The sequence below is a fragment of the Marmota flaviventris genome, chromosome 14 (genome assembly GCF_047511675.1).
Source record: "Marmota flaviventris isolate mMarFla1 chromosome 14, mMarFla1.hap1, whole genome shotgun sequence".
In the NCBI taxonomy this organism is placed as follows: Eukaryota; Metazoa; Chordata; class Mammalia; order Rodentia; family Sciuridae; genus Marmota; species Marmota flaviventris.
Window position 1 is genome coordinate 85,169,619 of NC_092511.1, and position 17,801 is coordinate 85,187,419.

The 17,801-nt window shown below is 50.8% G+C and overlaps 1 protein-coding gene across 1 annotated transcript; it reads right to left on the reverse strand.

Moving 5' to 3' along the window:
* Positions 1–1,474: 1,474 nt before the first annotated feature.
* Positions 1,475–13,362, reverse strand: LOC139701822 (ral guanine nucleotide dissociation stimulator-like). The gene is made up of 12 exons (XM_071601832.1): positions 13,348–13,362; positions 13,066–13,145; positions 12,504–12,682; positions 11,767–11,975; positions 11,325–11,530; positions 10,111–10,225; positions 8,526–8,640; positions 8,129–8,359; positions 7,542–7,656; positions 4,878–4,994; positions 3,772–3,886; positions 1,475–1,847 (listed from the first exon to the last, which is right to left on the reverse strand). Exons 3-8 carry the CDS (start codon positions 12,662–12,664, stop codon positions 8,311–8,313), a joined length of 855 nt encoding a protein of 284 aa, XP_071457933.1. The 5' UTR covers positions 12,665–12,682; positions 13,066–13,145; positions 13,348–13,362; the 3' UTR covers positions 1,475–1,847; positions 3,772–3,886; positions 4,878–4,994; positions 7,542–7,656; positions 8,129–8,310.
* Between the last annotated feature and the right edge of the window lie 4,439 nt (positions 13,363–17,801).

The following is a 17,801-nucleotide window of genomic DNA, read 5'->3' on the forward strand; positions in this document are numbered from 1 at the left end:
TTTTGATCAATGGCACAGAGGCTTCAATGTGAAAGCATGCCTGTCACCTGTAAGAAGCAGTTTTGATTTCTTCTAGGTCACACAGAAAAAAATAGCATGTGCCCACTTACAACAAAGTTAATCAACAAAGCAAATTGAAACTGCTTGCAGCAAACAGCTTCCATTCTCCCACTCCCCAGCTATTTTCAGCAATCACATCCAGAGTCCAATTCCAGCCCAATATAAAATGTGTGCTCCCAAGGAAGCCTTATAATTGACATCACCCAACTTGGGGAGGCAAGGGGAATGCTGAGAAGATCAGTTCTCCAAAACTCCTACTTTTTCAGAAAACTCATTGAATGGCAGGGCCCCACTTGCAGCCATCAGTGGTTGACAGATGGCACAGAGGCTTCAATGTGAAACCATGAATGCCAATCATTACAAGTGCTTCTGACACACTCTAGTTCAACCAGGGACAACCCAAAGTGCTCAAGGAGAACACACTTTGTTCCTGCAAGTGGAAGCAGCTTGCACGAACTGCTTCAGTTAGAAAATTCCAAGCTCTTCTCAGCAAGCACATTCAGAGCACAGTTCTGGCCCAATAGAAAAAGGGTCCTAGCAAGAGTGTCCCACACCTACGATCACCTTCATAAGGTAGCTTCCCATCTTCTGTGTGGAAATGGGTTTCTCCTTGGCCCTTATGCTGTGGAGGAGACCACTAGGAGCTCAGCTTCATGTAGGACCATCTGACCATTTTGCAAGCCCTATAAAGCCCTCACACATGCTCAAATGCTACAGGACTTTGCAGACCAGTCCAGGCAACAGTAGACATTCATTCATTGCCTAGAGTCTACAGATTCCTAGATGCATGGCATTCATTATCATCAAATGCACAATTTTGATCAAAAACCATATATATATATCAATCATTGCAATCTGAATCAAGAAAATCAGAAATATCCCCAAATCCAAAGAGTGGATCCCCATTGTGATGCTACCAGTGGAAAATTCTACAGCTGACCTCATGGGATGGTTCACAGTCAAAACACAGCTGCAAGAAAAATATTACATGACATGACCTTCTGGTTATGTGAAAAGTGGCATGTGAAGTACACATGCATGTCTTCTTCAGACATGGGATTCATTTGCAGGACACCTTATGCAATTGAAAATACTCTAAAATGGGAGAAATCAGAACCACGTCTCCAAAGTATTTCAGGAGAGACCAACTCCATCTATCTATCTCTCAGTGAGTGTGTGTGCTCTAGTGTGTGTGTGTGTGCTCTAGTGTGTGTTTGTGTGTCTTTGTTTGTTTTTGTATCATGATAGCCAATACTTCATTGCCCCTATTGGAAAACTGACTCAGATAATGCCATCTGCCATACTCCTAAAAACTAAAGTTCTTGCTGATAGAATGAAACATTCCTTCCTGTTGGTTTGGATGTGTCCTTTAGGAATCACTGCTACATTAATATACTCAAATCATCAGAGTAGATCAGGTAACAAAAAATATATATATTTTAAAATAATAATATATTAATGGAAACAGCAAATACAGGATAGAGTAACAACTGTCTTACTAAACAAGGTCAAGGACAAAGGCAAACTATAGGTTCAAACTTTGAAGCAAATAGTAATCAATGTAAATATTCCTGGGCTGCCTCAGCCCCGCCCAGGCACACAGCAGTAGAATGGTTTTGCAAGCATCCTCAGGAGGGCTGGAGCCTTCTTTGCAGGACGAGAGGGAGGTTGAGGCTGGATCCATTCATCATTCTTTTGGGAGAGGCTCCTTTTCCTCAGCACAAAGTTGGATTCTGGGTGAGGGTTCTTTGCATAAAATACATTGGCCTGCGCTGGAATCCTCAGCTCTGGGGAGAGAGGGGTGTACAAAAAGAAGGTGGCACTCAGGAGGTGCTCCCTAGGACACCCCAACATCTGAGAGCCTGTGCCAGAAATGACCTGAGCCACACACTTGAGAGCTCTCCAATTCAGCACCAATACCAACAAAGACAGCCTCCACAGTCCTCCCTGAGGAAAAACTAGGCAGAGCACTTCAACAGACCTAATGTCTGTTCCTACCAAAGGCTTTGGACTCCAGAACATCCCAGGTCCTCTTGCATCTGCCAAAGCACACCACTAGGGTTTGCATCTGAAATCTTCCACAAAAGGTTCCTGTGCCAAAGATTCAGACCCCACATGGGCCATCTTCATAGGTGGCTTTGGAGGGAAGCATTCGATGGTGAGTGCTCTGATGTCATCATGAAATTCTCATTCAAGATGAACATACTACTGGGAGGTAGGAGGGACTGGAAGAAAGGTTGGGTAAGGTTGGAGGAAGACCTAAACAGGGGTGCGCCCTGGGCAATAGTACCTTGGCCCTGTTGGCTCCACTGAATCCTCATCCTCCAAGTAGAGGTCCTCCTTCTCCTCTCTGTCTTTCCCTCTTCTTCCTCTCTCCCAGCCTCATTCTCTCTCCCATTCTATGCCTGTTTGGCAAGGGCTGAGGAGCTCTCCACTGCCACACACTAGAGCATTATGGAGACCCTCAGGGCACAACCGAAGACAAAGCTATGAAACCCGGAGAAAAGGCCTAGGCTTCCTCTTCTGAGTTATTTTCCTCAAGTATGGCCACAGTGAGGACAGGCTGACCAGCACAGATACCACATTAGAGCCATGCTTCTGTGTTGGTGGAGCCCGCCTCCATGTGGACCAGCCTCCGAGAATGGAGGCCACATCCCAAATGCTGCCCTACTAAGAACAATGGTTCCAAAGACCAGCAAAGGGAATGCTTCCCTCCAACATGGTGTATGGTCCAGTGGTGCCATGACCCCGAGTGGGGGAATACAACAGCCAGCTTCTCCTTCCTCTGACACCTGTTTCCTGCCACCCTCCTCTAGCCTACAGCCTGTTCTCCATCCCTTCTGGGTTGGATGCGGGGATCTCTGCTATGAATTTCCTAGGCTACCAAGGCCTCAGACAGACTTCCTCTTCCAAAGGCTCTTCTGACCTAACAGTACGTTAAGATAGGAGAAAATTGATCCTAGAACTCATAGGGATGGTGGTCTTCAGCGTACATAGGCTGGGATCATGGCTGCTGTGGTGTTTGGCTCACAAAAACTAACCAACCAACCAACCAAAAAGCTCTGGCATTACTATCAGATGAGCTTTGTGGCCGACGTGCTCAGGAAGCCCTCATGTGACTTTAGTTAGGGTTCTTAACCTGGCTATGGTGATCACTCCTTGGCAAGTGGACTCAGGTGCGGAAGACCATGGAATTTAGCCAAAAACAGATGATTCAGGCTGTCTCCCAGCCTGTATTTTCTTTCCAATTTCATCCAGTTACTGCTTGCTAGAATCCTGGCACTACTCTGCCCAGGCAGTGGTTTTCTGGTCACAAAGAAGGCTTTCAATAGTACTGCTTCAGTCCACAAAAGTGCCAGTTCCGTCTTTAGCCCATGCATTCCCATGTCCCTCTGAAACCACTCCTATCCCAGACCACGGAGCCATACGGCTCCTGGGAAGAGGCTTTCCTCCTCACTCCTCAATGATGTCAGCTTTGGATGCCTGTTCATGTCCAGAGGAGGGCACCTGGTAGGGGGCCGCAATAGCCACTGGGGTATACCATAGAACCTCGAGAACTTACACCTGCAGAAGTGCAGTTGGCTTTGTGCACAAGCCCCAACACACCCTGTTGGAGTGTTCTTGGGGGTCAGAGACTACTCTTTGGTGCTAAGAGTTGACCTGAGTCCACATCCTGACCCTTGCTCCCTGCCATCTGATTGTCCCACTTACTCTGACGGTGAGAGATGATTTGGCCCAGCTCATATTCCTCCGGCTTCTCCTGAGTAAGCAAGTGTAGCTCGAGGGCCCTGCGGATGACGACAGGAGCCCTATCATGGCAGGTCACCTGGAGCAGCATGGGAGACAGGCCTTCAGGAAATGGGCCTTGAAGTGACTACTCAAGAACAGTGGGCAGAGGCGTTATGGAGGCACCTCAACTCTAAATACAAAGGCAACATCCATGACCCTACTACCTGAGGCTGGCCTCCTGCTCATCGCGTGGGCTCTTCCCATAAGCTACTGGCCAATCCTTGTACATAGGACTGCCTGGACCTGCCATTGCTCTTTGTGGAGCCACACTCCACTCGAGGTGAAAGGACCCCACTACCTGTATACACATGGAATCTCATCCCACAAGTTGGGAGGAATGGGACAGTGGCCTCCAAGATCCCAGGTCTGCCTGAGGATGCAGGCGGCATTTGGGGTAGCCCCGGCACAAAACCTAGAGGCTTTGGTCTGGATTGCCAGGGCCCAAAATAGACCCAGGAACATGACCACACACAGGAGTGCTAAAAGATAGCCACGAGAGCTCCTGGCCTCCAGAGGCTCAGTGCTGGCTGGGGTGTAGGAGGATACCTCATCCGGCAAGGGTGGTCATTGGAAAGGGCTCCTGTCCTGCAGGTTACCTGGACATTTAGTGTGCTTGCTCTATATCCATATCGACTCTGCAGATAGACCCTCTCAGCTCCTTGTTCAAGGAACATGCAGAACCTCATACTGCTGTCCTCCTCCATGGACGCCAGCATCCCATACAGGGGAACCTGCAACCTAGGTCCTGTCCTATTCTCATCTGTCACCCATACCTGCCCCTGCCCTTCCAGACTGCATGCTTCCACCCGACACAGACTCCCTCACACATGGTAGTGGACAAGCTGCTGCTCTCCCTCATCTCAGCTCCGGCCCTTCACACTGACCTCTCCCTTCTTGATTCCCATCTATCCTCCTGATCATCCAGAAGCTCCAAATTCAAGAGGGCATGAGTAGTCCATGGTCTTGGGCTAGTGTCTGTTCCCCACCCAGGTGGAAGCACCAGGGGACACCCCTGCTCCCAGGCTTACCAGGACAGTCTTGGCCATCTTTGGACTTTGTGTTTCTAAGTGGACACGAATTAAGCAGGTGTCTCCCACCAGCTTGTGGGAAAGCGGCCTGGAGGACTTGCAGGTTGATTCTGAGAACTGTGGGGGATGGAACATCAGCTAAGCCCAGAAACAGAAAGCCACCCAGCCCGTCAGTTGGCTCTATGGGCTTCTAGCACATATGTTTAGGTGATGAAGCTTCTTATTTCCCCAGGTGGAAGTGGAATGGCAGCACAAGTACAGCTTGAATAAGGAACGAGTTTACCTCATTTCCCTTGACCTGGGGGCGTTTCCTCACGATGAAATGATATTTTATTCACGGATTCATGGACAGATACATGAGTGAGTGGTCAGGGACCTTGATTTCTGCAGAGAGAAGTGGAGAGAATTGTTAGGTGGCACTCAAGGATTATACCACAAAACACCACCAACCCCTGAGAGTCTCCACCAGGGTGGGCCTGCACCAGAATTGAGAGCCCTCCAATCCAGCTACAGTGCCACCAAAGACTCCCTCAATGATTCTTCCCTGGAGAAGATGATGTACAGGATTCTAAACCAAAAGAGCACCTGACAATGGAAACAGCACCTTGGGCCCCAGAACTTTTCAGTGCAGGTCAGATCTGCCAAAGAGACACTGCTAGGCTTTGTATCAGGATTGGCTAAGGCTCCTGTGCTTAAGCCTTTCTCCACAGTGCAGCCATGCTCAGACATGGGCATTCAGGGAATCCTTGGATGAATCCACTTATGGATGAATACGCGGAGGGGAGGTGGTATCCATCAGAGGTGTGTTGGGCATGGACATGGGAGGACTTCAGCAGGGTGATCCCTGGAGAACTCTATAGTTTTCTAGGTTCGCTCTCCTTCCCATTGTTTCTCATCATGAGCTGTCTGCTTGGTGCTTGTATTCTGGTTCTTGTTCTACTTCTGGCTCTTCTTTCTGTCCTGCATCTTCTTGTAGTTCTTCCTGGGTCTTTTTCTTGTTCTTACATGATTCCTTCTTGTTCTTTTTCTTGTGTATCTCCCTCCACCCTTCCTTCTGTTTCACCTCCTTCCTTTTCTTCTTCTTCCTCCTGCTCTACAATGTGTGATCTTCTCCCCATTCAGGAATGTCCTCTTTCTCCTCCTCCTCCTCCTCCTCCTTCTTTCTCTGGTAATGGTTGGGCGACCTCTGAGGAGTTTTAATCTATCACACTCTTCTGCCCAGATGCAGCCTCGGTTCAGAACCCCAAGATGAAATCAGTTCTCAATCAATGGTCGGGAGTGAAACCAAGACCAAAGAAAAGTGACTTCCTTTCTTTGTCATTGTCACAGTCAGGAAAGACTGAATAACAGACACCGCATTCTGGATAGGCTTCTACCTGTGGTAGTCAACACCTCATCTGGACCAGGATTGCTAAAATAGATTCCCCCTCCAAAAAGCTTCCCCAATGAAAACAAGGTTTTCAAGATCTAGGAGAGGGCCAGCATCACTGCCACCCTCCTGCCATAAGGCATAGATGCCATCACACCTAGTGGGTTCCAGGCCCCCGGTAGTCCTCACTTTTGATGTCTGTTACACACAAACCTTCCCTGGTCTGGAGCTGCTCTCAACTGATGCTTGGGTTGAAAGTGTGTTTCTGAAACCACCTTCGTAGAATCTCAGTTTGGTAATTCCTTATTGACTGGCTTATTTTTGTACCAGGGATAAAACCAGAGGCACTTAAGCACTGAGACCATTCCCAGGCCTTTTGACTTGGGTACAGGGTCTCCCTAAGTTTCTGAGGCTGTTAGGAAATCCCCATCCTCCTGCGCAGCCTCCCAAGTCCCTGAGATTCACAGACACTGCCCCCTTGCTAGCTCCTTGCACCTCAGTCTTCCTCATGTGTAAGACAGAGCCAACCCAAATGAGGTGGTGTTTGAAAATGAGAAAACTCACTTACATGCCCGACAGATGGTGGGTTCTATTGTGGACAGGCTGGGATGGTGGAGGCTAGGAGTGTCTGGCTCACAAGAAAGGAAAGAGCACTGCATTGTGGACAGCTCAGCATTGTGGCCTATGTTCTTCAGATGCCCTTCTTAGTTGCTGGAAGGAATAATAACCTGGCCATTCTGATATCTTCAGGAGAAGGTAACCCAGGCACAGAGGACTTGGAATTGTTCCAAAAAGAACCCAAACAGGTGTCCCCTGGCCTTGACTTCCTCTTCACTGAGTTCTGTTCCCAGTTGCTGCAATCCTGACATTCTTGTGAGTAGGCAGGACTTCTCATATCCTGGCTATGGATTGGGACCTGTGCTGCTTCCGTCCATAGCAATGCTGATCCAATCAGGACCCGTGTTCTCCTCCTCTTCATTTGAAGGCATCCTTATCAGTGAGCCATAAACCAAACTGATGATCAATTGAGCCTCTCTCTTCCTTGCCCCTCATCGATATTAGCTTTGCATTGCCAGACCAGGTCCAGGGGAGAACACATTTAGGGAGGTACAGCAGCCCCCTCGGGCCTCATTGAGCACCTCCACATTGGACACGCCCATCATTGCAGTTGCTTTCCTGCACCAGGCCCACCACACTCTGGCTATTTGGGGGCCAAGGCCCACTTTCTCTTGGCTGTGAGTTACCCTGAGCCCACTGTGGATCATTTCTCCCCACTGTCTGATTGTCCTACTTACTCTCATGCAGAGACATCATTCTCAGCAGCTCAAAGTTGTCCACATCCTCATGCTGCAACAAATTTTGGTCCAAGGCCCTGCGGATGAGGCTCGTCACCCTCTCCTGACAGGTCACCTGGATCAGGGTGGGACAAATGTCATCAGAGAATGGGTTTTAGAAGAGCTACCCAGAAGATTCTGGTCAAACATTCAGGAGAAATCTCAGCTATATATACAAGGGCACAATCTTGTTATCCTGCTACCTGAGTGTGGCCTCCATATACCCCCTGGGTTCTTGCAACGTGCTACTAGAACAATCTTGGTACAAATGTCCGCCTGTACCTGCCATCTCCCCTCCCCCTGGGGAGTCACATTCCACTCAGGTCAAAGGACCAAACTGCCTATGCACAGACACACTCTCATCTCACTGAGATGAGAGCAATGGGCCAGGGACCTGCGTGCCAAGTGTGCTCTGGGATGCAGGCTGCCTTTGTGGGTGCAAGAGGGAGATACACTGAAAATTTTGGTCCTGACTGCCCCGGGGTTGGCTGTGTCTCCTGCCTTCCACTGTGTGGACACCCAGGAGGCAGCCCTGCTGTCGGGCTTACCAGGATGCGCTTTGTCTCCCTCGGGCTCTGTCCCTCTAGGAGGACGTGAACCAAGCGGCTGTCTTCCACCTGCTCGTTGGAGTGAAGCAGTGAGGAGCTGCTACTGGTGACTTTTCTCATGCAGCGCTCATTGCTTTGGGTGGCCTGGGGCAATGGTCCTGCAGCCACTGCAGAGCTGCTGCTCACAGCTGCTGGGATCCTGGATGCCACTGCCATAGAAGGCTCCAAGAACTGTGGGGGATGACAACATCAGCAAAGCCTACCAACTGAACCCCACCCAGCCTGGCAGTTGGCTCTATGGGCGTTCTACAACATCCATCCAGAACCTGAGGTTCTTGTCACCTTGGAGGATGTGGAGTGGCACCAGGAGTAAAGACTGAAGAAGGTGGCTGTTTACCTCCTTTGGCTTGACCTTGAACCACTTGCTGGCAGCTGTTTCCGAAAAAGAAAGTTATAATCCACTCTGCCGTCCAGGGCGTAATATATGTTCCCATCATCAGGGATCCTCAGCTCTGGAGAGGCAGGGGCAGAGGCATGGTAGGTGACACTCAAGGAAGACACTACCCAACATCCCCCACAACTGAGAGCCTCTGCCAGCTCAGGTCTCACACACAGACCTGAGAGCCTGCAAATCCAGCTACTGTTCCACCAAAGACTCCCCACTGATTCCTCCCTGAGGACCCTCTGTGCACAGGAGGTCCACTACAGGAACACCTTTCAAGGAAATAGCCCCTTGCACCCCAGAACCTCTCAGTTCACGTTAACCTGCCAAAGAGAAACAGCTAGACTTTGCATCTGGATTGGCCCCCAAAGACTCATGTGTTGAAGGTTTTCTCCCCACTGCAGCAATGATCACAGGTGGGTTTGGGGAAAAGCACTTGAGGGTGGGTGCCTCCACCTTGCCAGTGGATTCATCCACTCATACAGGGCTATGCTAATTTGAGGGGTATGGATTGGAGGTGTGTTGGGCGTGGGTGGAGGATGTCCACAGCAGGGCTGTGCCATACAGAGAAATATGTTTCTCTTGAGTTCCCCACTTCTGCATTTCCTCCTCATCAGTATAATTCTCATTCACATTTTTAATTGATTTATTGTTTGTTATATTAGTTGTTTGGCTTGTATTTCTCCTTCTTGTTCTTGTCCTTCTTCATTTTCTCCTCATGCTTCTTCTTATAGTCATCTTGACCTTCTTGTTCATTGTCTCCTCCTTCAACTCATTTTCATTTCATTTTTCTATTCCTCCTTCTCCTCCTCCTCTTCCTCCTCTTCTTCCTCTTCCTCCTCCTCCTCCTCTGCCATCTTGTTCTTCTTCTCCTTCTCCTCCTCCTCTTCCTCCTCTTAATCCTCCTCCTCCTCCTCTTCCTCCTCCTCCTTCTTCTTCTTCTTCTTTTCTCTCTCTCTCTCTCTCCTCTCTCTCTCTCTCTCTCTCTCTCTCCCCCTCCCTCCCTCTCTCTCTCTCTCTCTCTCTCTCTCTCTCTCTCTCTCTCTCTCTCTCTTTCCAAGAAGAGTTTACAAGCTGTGAAGGGTTCTATTCTACCACACACTTCTCTCTAGAAATGGCCTCTGGTCCTAAGTGGACTCAGTTTGCAATGAATAGAAAGATTGGAAGCCAGAAATGATTCTTCATTGAACTGCTTTTCTCATGTACTCATCTCAGTCAGGAAAGGTTGCCAAAGTAGGCACCCTGTGGTTGTCTGTCTTCTTTGACACAAGACAAAGGAGCCTCTCTTCTTGGCCCCTCATGGATAATAGCTTTGCAATGCCTCCTCAGACCAAGGAAAGAACACATGGTAGGCAGGTCCACAGCCCCTGGGGAACATGAAGAACCTGCAGATTTATGCCCCATCATTACACTTTGTTTTGCGCACAAGTCCCACCATACTCTTCCTGGGCATTGGGCCAACGCACACTGTGTTTTGGCTCCCAGTTATCCTGAGCCCACTGTGACTCACTGCTCCCTACCCTCTGATTGTTCCACTTACTCTGATGGTTCGAGACAATTTGCAGAAGCTCAAAGTTTTCTGGATCCTCCTGCTGGAGCAAGTGTGCATCTAGGGCCCTGAGGATAATGACTGGAACCCTGTCCTGGCAGGTCACCTGAGCAGGGTTGGAGAAAGATCATCAGAGAGGGAATTGGGGAGTAGCTACCCAGAGGACAGTGCTCAAGGACAATCAGAGACAACTGGGCTCTCAACACAAGGGCACCATCTTGTTACCCTGCTACCTGAGGCCTTCATGTGATCATGTGGGGTCTTCCTATGTGCTTCTAGCCCAATCTTGGTACAAGAGTTTGCTTGAACCTGCTATGCCCTACAGGGAGAAGGGAACAAGGACCAAACAGGCTTTGCACAGACACACTCTAGTCCCATCAAGATGGGAGGTACGGTCCAGTGAGCTTCCATATCCCTCCTCTGGTCTGGGATGCGGCAGCATTTGTGTGCAGATCAGGAACAATCCCTAGGTGCTTTGGTCCTGACAGCCAGGGCACAACACACACTCAGGACTCTTTAATGATAGGCATGGAAGCTGCTGGCCTCAAGAGTGTCAGTGCTTGCTGGGGTGTCAGGAGGTATGGACCCAGAAGGTGAGGTGGTTCAACATGGCTCCCCTGCAGCTGGACACCAGAGTCTCATGATGGATACTCCACACCCAGGAAAATTCTGCAGAGAGAGCCTCTAACTGTCTATTCACATACATGCAAACTAGGACACTAATGGACCCTCCAAGGCCCCCAGTTGTCTGTGACCCACACCTACCCACCCTAATCATCCCACAATGGCTCCCTTCCCTTCAACCAGCAACATATCCCCTCCCACACACAAGAAAATGACTGCCAACTCCTCTGCTTCAACCTCCACTGTTCAATATACTCCTCCTCAATACCAAAGTCAGTAGAGGATGGCCTGTACCCTCAATAGTTCTCTGACCTCCTCTGAACCCAGCACTCGCTCCTGCACTTCTGGCCTGCACACCCCAAAACACGCAGGCCCACTCCCACCCAGACCTGGCATGCTGCTGCTCCCCGCCTCTCAGGTCAAGCTCTTAACACCGAACTCTCTCTTCCTCATTTTCTGCTCTCCTTCCTGACCTTTCAGAAGCTCCAATTCAAGAAGACAGGCCTAGTCCAAGGTGTTTGCTGTGGACTCGGTCTTCCCCAGTGTGGGCTCCCAGGAGGCTCCCCTGCTGGAAGACTCACCAGGATGCTCTTATACTTTGTTGTCCTTTCGTTTTCCAGGTAGATGTGAATGAGGCAGCTGCCTCCCACCCGCTTGTTGTACTGGGGCCGTGAGGAGTTCCTAGTGGAGACCCCTGATGTCCTGGACTCCGGCTCTGCCCCTTCCCAGGGAGAAGGCTCTGGCTCTGGGGTTGGCTTAGGAGCCGTGACAGGAACTGAGCTTGTAGCTAGAGGAGAAACAATGCCAACATGACTGCCTTGCCCTGACCTTCGCACAGACAGATAATACCCCTGCTGCCAGGAAGAACTCAGGCCCTTAGCCCACACAGGACCTCTTTGCAGACTGGGGTCACTTCCTGAGTGGACAAAGGCTTATCCTCATTTCCAGCCCAACACCACGCATACAGACTCCCCGCAGTGGGACAACAGTCGGACCTTTCCTCATATACCCTTAGGTACTCACCCCAGTCCGCCTGGCTCTCAGGCTCTGCCTGGCTTGATTTGCCATCTTCAGTCTGGGCCAGCAGGCAGTGTGCTTGTTGCTCCAGGTTCAAGCCACCCAGAAGGAGCCACATGGATCGCAGCAGCAGCTGCAGACTCAGAGAGCCTGGAGGCTGATGGGAAGCCTCAGTGTCGAAGTTCACCCAGGTCCCCGGGAAGGAAGGTGAAGCACTGTGGGGAGGCAGGAGGGGAGTCAGCAAAACCCTGGCCTTGCCTTCGCCACGGCCTCCAGAGCAAACCTCTGACGCTACACTCCTGAACCTTCCCTGGTTCTGAACACACCAGTCCACCCTAGACAAGACACAGTGGCTGTACAGGCTACGTGCTCTCCAACCTGGAATGCACCTTCCAGGAGTGTCTGTCCTCCTGCCCACTCTTCTCAGGGCTCCAGAGACACCTCCCCCCTGGCGTGGGCTGCAATGCTACCTCATTCTCTGTGAGCTCTCACTGAGTCCCCCTGAGCACCAACGGACCTCTCTTTTCCCATGAGTGCAGAGCACATCTCTGTGGCCCTGGGGGAGGACTGGGAGGTGTAGTGTGGGGGGATCCATTGTCCCAGGAGCTTCCCCAGAGGACCATGACTGTACCTACAACTCCCTGCCTTACCCCTCCTACTGTTGAAGCCCCGGACCTTACACCGCATGCAGGAAACAGAATTGGGGAGAACAGTCTTTTCTCAGCCTTCCCAAGTCAAATCACCTTGCAGGTTCCTCTTCTGGAAAGAGGAGCCCACCCTCTTGACCCCAAGTCCATTCCATGTAGAAGTCGGTCCAGGGGTCCACCATGTTCACTGAAGAGGACAACGTGCAGTTATGCCTCATGGAGTCAGGGATGCTGTCACATGTAGGATATGTACTCATGGCACCTGCGGTTTCAGGCTGACCCCCATGAAAAGGGACACAATGGGAGTCATTTGCACCCCATTTTTCACTGAATTATGAAACGTGACTGGGAACGTGTCTTCACACAGTGGGTGCTTTCTCCTTGTTCATCAGTGAATGAGCCCAAATTGCTGATTCCCACATATCTCTCTGGTTGTGGGAGCTGCCATCTCCAAAGCCCCCGTCCAGCTATGTCCCAGCTAGGAAGCTCTGGCCCACTATGGAAACTAACATGTCTTTATTAACCCAAAAGTGCTTTGCCCAAGGCCCGAGTTTTGAGACGCCTCTGGCACAGATCTACTTTCTTCACGAAGCCAACATCACACCAGAAAGACCACCTGGCCTCACTGAGTCCACCTGGGAATGAGCTCAGCGCATACCTTTGAGCTGTGGTGCCCAGTGTGTGGGGACTGCTCCACGGACCTCTGTGGATCAGCTGGAGTCAGGATGGTTTCTCTGCCTGAGAGGGAAGTTCACTCCCCTTGCAAGGCTGTGGCAGGCACCTCCAGGACTCGTCCCACTCGGGGCTGACATTCCACTATGAGCGTGGTCCTCTATCTCACTAGGTATCACAAACCTTTGGGTCCCTGAGAGGTACATGGCAGCCCCAAGACCCAGGCATGAGGGGGCTACACACTTGGGCTTCGTGGTCTGGTGCTTACCTTGGGAACAAGAGATCCAGCACCTGCTGGGTGGGGATGAAATCCCAGGAGATTAACCCCATGTTGCTGCGGAAATGTAGGTTCCTCCCACAAATGTCAGGCAGGAGCTCATTCCTAAGCTGGTCCTGCCTGGAAGATTCAAGGCTCTGTACCCTGAAGGGCTCCTCCGTGTTCTGATCATTTTCACCCTGGGTTGGGACCAAGAATGGTGGGTTCAAAATGGAAATGGTGACAAACAGAAAAATGCCTTGTGCCAATACACTAGAGTCAAAGCACAATGGGACAGTTCCCATCAGTACAAACACACACACACACACACACACACGCAGTCAGAATAGGAGTCCTGGGCCATTCATCAGGGATCAGACTAGAGGGCCTGCTGGGCTCCCCTGCCCTGTGCTACTCACTGTTACTCTTGAGCTCCTCTGCGAGAATCGCCAGAGGCTCTGGCGTCTAAGATGAAGCCTCACCCAGTGTATCCACAAAAGGGCTAGTGGGCCCCCCTGAGATTCCTGGGAGCCTCAGGCTCGGCATTGTTTGCAACCACAGGAGAACATCCTTCTCACTCCAGTGTCTCCAACCAAATGAGTTCGGATGGCTTGGTCAGTGAAGTGGGTGCCTGGATACCAGGGTTCCATGTTCTGTTTGATCCATTGTCAAGGCGATGATGTCATTTCCTGTGCCCATACCTGAGCCTCTTTTCACATAAGACCACTTTCAAAAGCCCTATGGGCTGCTGATTTCTCCTCCATGCCTACCCATATATGGTGCGCATGTGTTCACCAACAACTACCCAAATACCCCCACCAGCGTCTGGCCTGCTTGGTGCCACTAGAGTTCCAGCTTGGAGCCTTCAAAAATGCATTCACAACCAGTCCTTCCCTCTCAGCAGCTTTTGGACCCTGGTCTCATCATTGTGCAACTCATGGTGTGCCCAGTCTTTTCTGGAAAGCAGGGTAGCATCTAATCTCTAGGGGTTATTGTGTCTATTGGCCCATAACACCCTCTATTCTCTCTGAAACCAGAGATGGGACTCACAGGTGGCTAAAGCACAAATGTAGAGATGGGACAATCACAAGAAGGGGAGAGACAAAGAATGCACCCCAACTCAATCAGGCCTGTGTCCCACACAGGGATGTGGCCAATGTCTGTCCCATCCTGGCTGCAGTTCCCACTCTGCACCATGGCAAGTTGGAGGCGACTGAGATGCAGAGGCTGCTCCCCTCTGCCCTACAACTTCCCAAGGCTTCTCCTAAGAATTCCAAAGGGCCCAAGTGCATCGAGTGTTGGGGTCTCACAGAGACTCCAAGGTACCACAACATCCTGCTGCCCAGAACCAGTTCACCCCTCACCTCAAGGGGGCTCAGCCTCTAGATTCATGGGAATTGAAGTGGGTATAGGTGATGGGATATCATCTCCAAGACTGAGTTATGCCAAGTCCATGACCCCTGTCTGCATCCCTGTCTCCAGCACCACTTCCCTCTCTCTTTCCTCCTCAGAGCAAACAAATCCATTTAGCAAGTGTGTCCTGTGATAAAGACATGACAGTCACCCATCCTCTCATTACAAAAACACTGAGGCTCAGCCAACATGGATCCTACCAGGAACACAGGCATGAACTCAGACTCTGATCCTCCCAGCCGAGCCTCAGTGGAGCCTGGACTCCCAGCCTCCTGAGTCAAGGAAACAGAGGTGCCTAGCCGAGCCACCTTGGATGCAGCCGCACACAAACTGAACTGATCAATGCCTCTTGCTCTCAGTTGTGAGTAAGAGGGGAGGTGGTGTCTCACAACCCTGGACATCAAGTGCAGTCTCCAGGCTTTGGGGTGTGCCCTGGCCTCTCTCTATCTGCCCAGGCCCTCCAACCCACACTGGCCTTTTACCCAGCCTCCTCCTAAGGCCAAACTCAATCCTGCCTCTCAATTTCTGCTGCCTTCCCCAACACACTGCTCCCCAAAATGAGCAGGGCTGGCTCTCTGTCATCATGCTGGTGCCAGCAGCAATGCCACCCCACTGACATAATTCTGAGTCCCAACCTAGGCACTCCAGCTGTCCTTGCCACACCTGGCCTGTTTGGGCTCTGGCTCTTGCTCTTTTCATTCATGTGCATGTGTTTTGAGGTTTTGTGTTTCTCCCACTGCAGAACTGCAGCTGGAGCAGTGTACAGCTCATGAGGGTGACATTCTGAGCCACATCCAGTCCCATCAGGACTGTTAACTGGGGTGACTGCTGGAACACGGTGATGAGTGAACACATGGGAGGTGGTTGGACCCACCTTGCCTCTGAGGGGCTTCCTTTCAGGACAGGAGTGCTAGGGATGGGAGCCCCTGGCGTGGGATGCTTTGGACAAGGCGTGACCATGGGCTCTCTTTCCTGGAAAAAATGGCTCCACTGAGCATGGAGAGCACTGTCATTCCTGGTGGCTAACAACAGCCCTGGACCCCAGTAAGGACCCCACACTCAAGACCTACTCCTGAGTGTGCGTGTCCTCAAGGAAATGAGGTCTCCTGATCCCAGGTGCAAAGGGGTAAGTCCTCTAACTCCAGGGGCCATGAAGGGACTTCTGAGTTTCCCTTGTCCTTCTTTCCCTCTGCTGAAACCACGGTGTCCTCACACTAACCACAGTTAGGACCCTGGCCTCATTCCCCATAAAGGCTCCATAAAGGACAGTCTCTAAGATGCTCAGTGGACCAACACCCTCTGCACAATGCATAACCCTATTCACTCAAGATGCAAGAGGATTTCTATTCAGGAAAACCAGGAAAGGGAGAGCCTTTCTCAAGGACACAAGGACATTAGTGAGTGAGGGAGTGCTTAATGGATGGAGAACTATTTCCACCACCAACTTCCAGGAGCATGTATGGCCCTTTGGGCCCTTTTTTTCCAATCAAGTTTTTCAGAGAAGTGAGACTGCCTTCTAGATGGCACCTCCACACTAAGGGGGTCTCCTACTTCTTCCACAGGTACGTAGTGGGCAATGGGCCTCCCACTATGTGCATCCGAGAACACTCTGTGGGCATCTGTAGCCTTTCAAGACCCCGGAAACCATGCGGGCAGCCCAGCACCAGCAGAGCATTTGTGCACATCACAACAATCACCCCGGGTGAGAACTCTCCATTCCACTCTGTACTATGCCCTGCCATCTGTACTGATCAGTCCAACCCCTCTCCTTCCTGTTTCTTGATTATACTACCATGGTTCCCACACATGGATGCCAGGGTGCTTGTGGCCCACCCCAACCATTTGGGTTCCAGGAACAAATGACACAGTGGAATGTGTTTGGGAACTTCTGGATGATGGGAAGTCCCACCCTCCAGGTTTTCATCTTCAATGTAATGAGTGCAGAGGGAGCCAGGAGGGCTCTGTCAGGTAGAGAGAGGTGGGAGCTGATGGAGCCTCAACTAAGTGCCCAGGACTCTGGGTTCAGAGCTGGTGTTATGTGGAATTGTTGAGAGACGTGAAGAAAACCCAGCTCACTGTATGCAGAGACAGCAGATGCCCTCACGTGATCAGGCTGCTGTGCTTCTCAGAGCCTCGAGATGTTCCACAGGTGTGGAGGTGGGGAACCCACGTGCCAGCCCAGGCTGCTCCTGAGCACCTCTACCTGGATTCGAAGCACGTGACTCTGCATCAGGGTCATCACATCAATGTATCCCGGCCCCCCACCCCAAAAGTTCTCTCAGAGACACTGAGATTCCACTGGCTCTGGACTTGCCCTTTCCTCTGGGATTCTGGGGGCCCATTAATTAGGAGGTCACACCAATTCTCAGCACACAGGCTGAGCCCACTGAGATCCCAGGAGTATCCAGGCATTGCTTCTATTTATAGTCCATCATGACCCAGGACACTGTGGACACGTATTGCACTCACCTAAGGAAACCACCAGGCCCAGGGCCTTCGCGCCACTGGCCTGCAGAGACCTGGAGGAGGAGGCAACCTATAGGCTGCGTGGAACCCAAGACCCTAGATCCTGGGATCTGAGCTGGACAGACAGCTCATGTGCACACAGTCACCACTGTCACTGAGAGTGCATTTGAAATACCTGCAGAGTTGGCAGAGGACCTGATATGCCCACGAGTAGGGGTGAACTGCATCCCTTGAAAATGATTGTGTCCAGAGAAATGCAAATTTTGTAGGATTTCACTTATCTCAGATTCTCAATTTTATCAGGTTCATAAAAAGATAAAGTACAATGTTCTTTTCCTGGGCCTCAAGGGCACTAGAATTTAGCACTGATGGCAAGAGTATGTTCACGTGAGTTCTGGAGATGCAGGGTGGCGACACCTATACACCAACATGAACATGGTTAATGCCACTCAACTGTGTACTCCAAAATGGTTTAATTACAAAACGGATGTTTGGTGTCAATTACCAGAATGTAAACACTTGGGAGACTGCTGATTGACTCATCTTAGCATAGTTTGTGTTGTGATGGCAGAATACAAGACACTGGG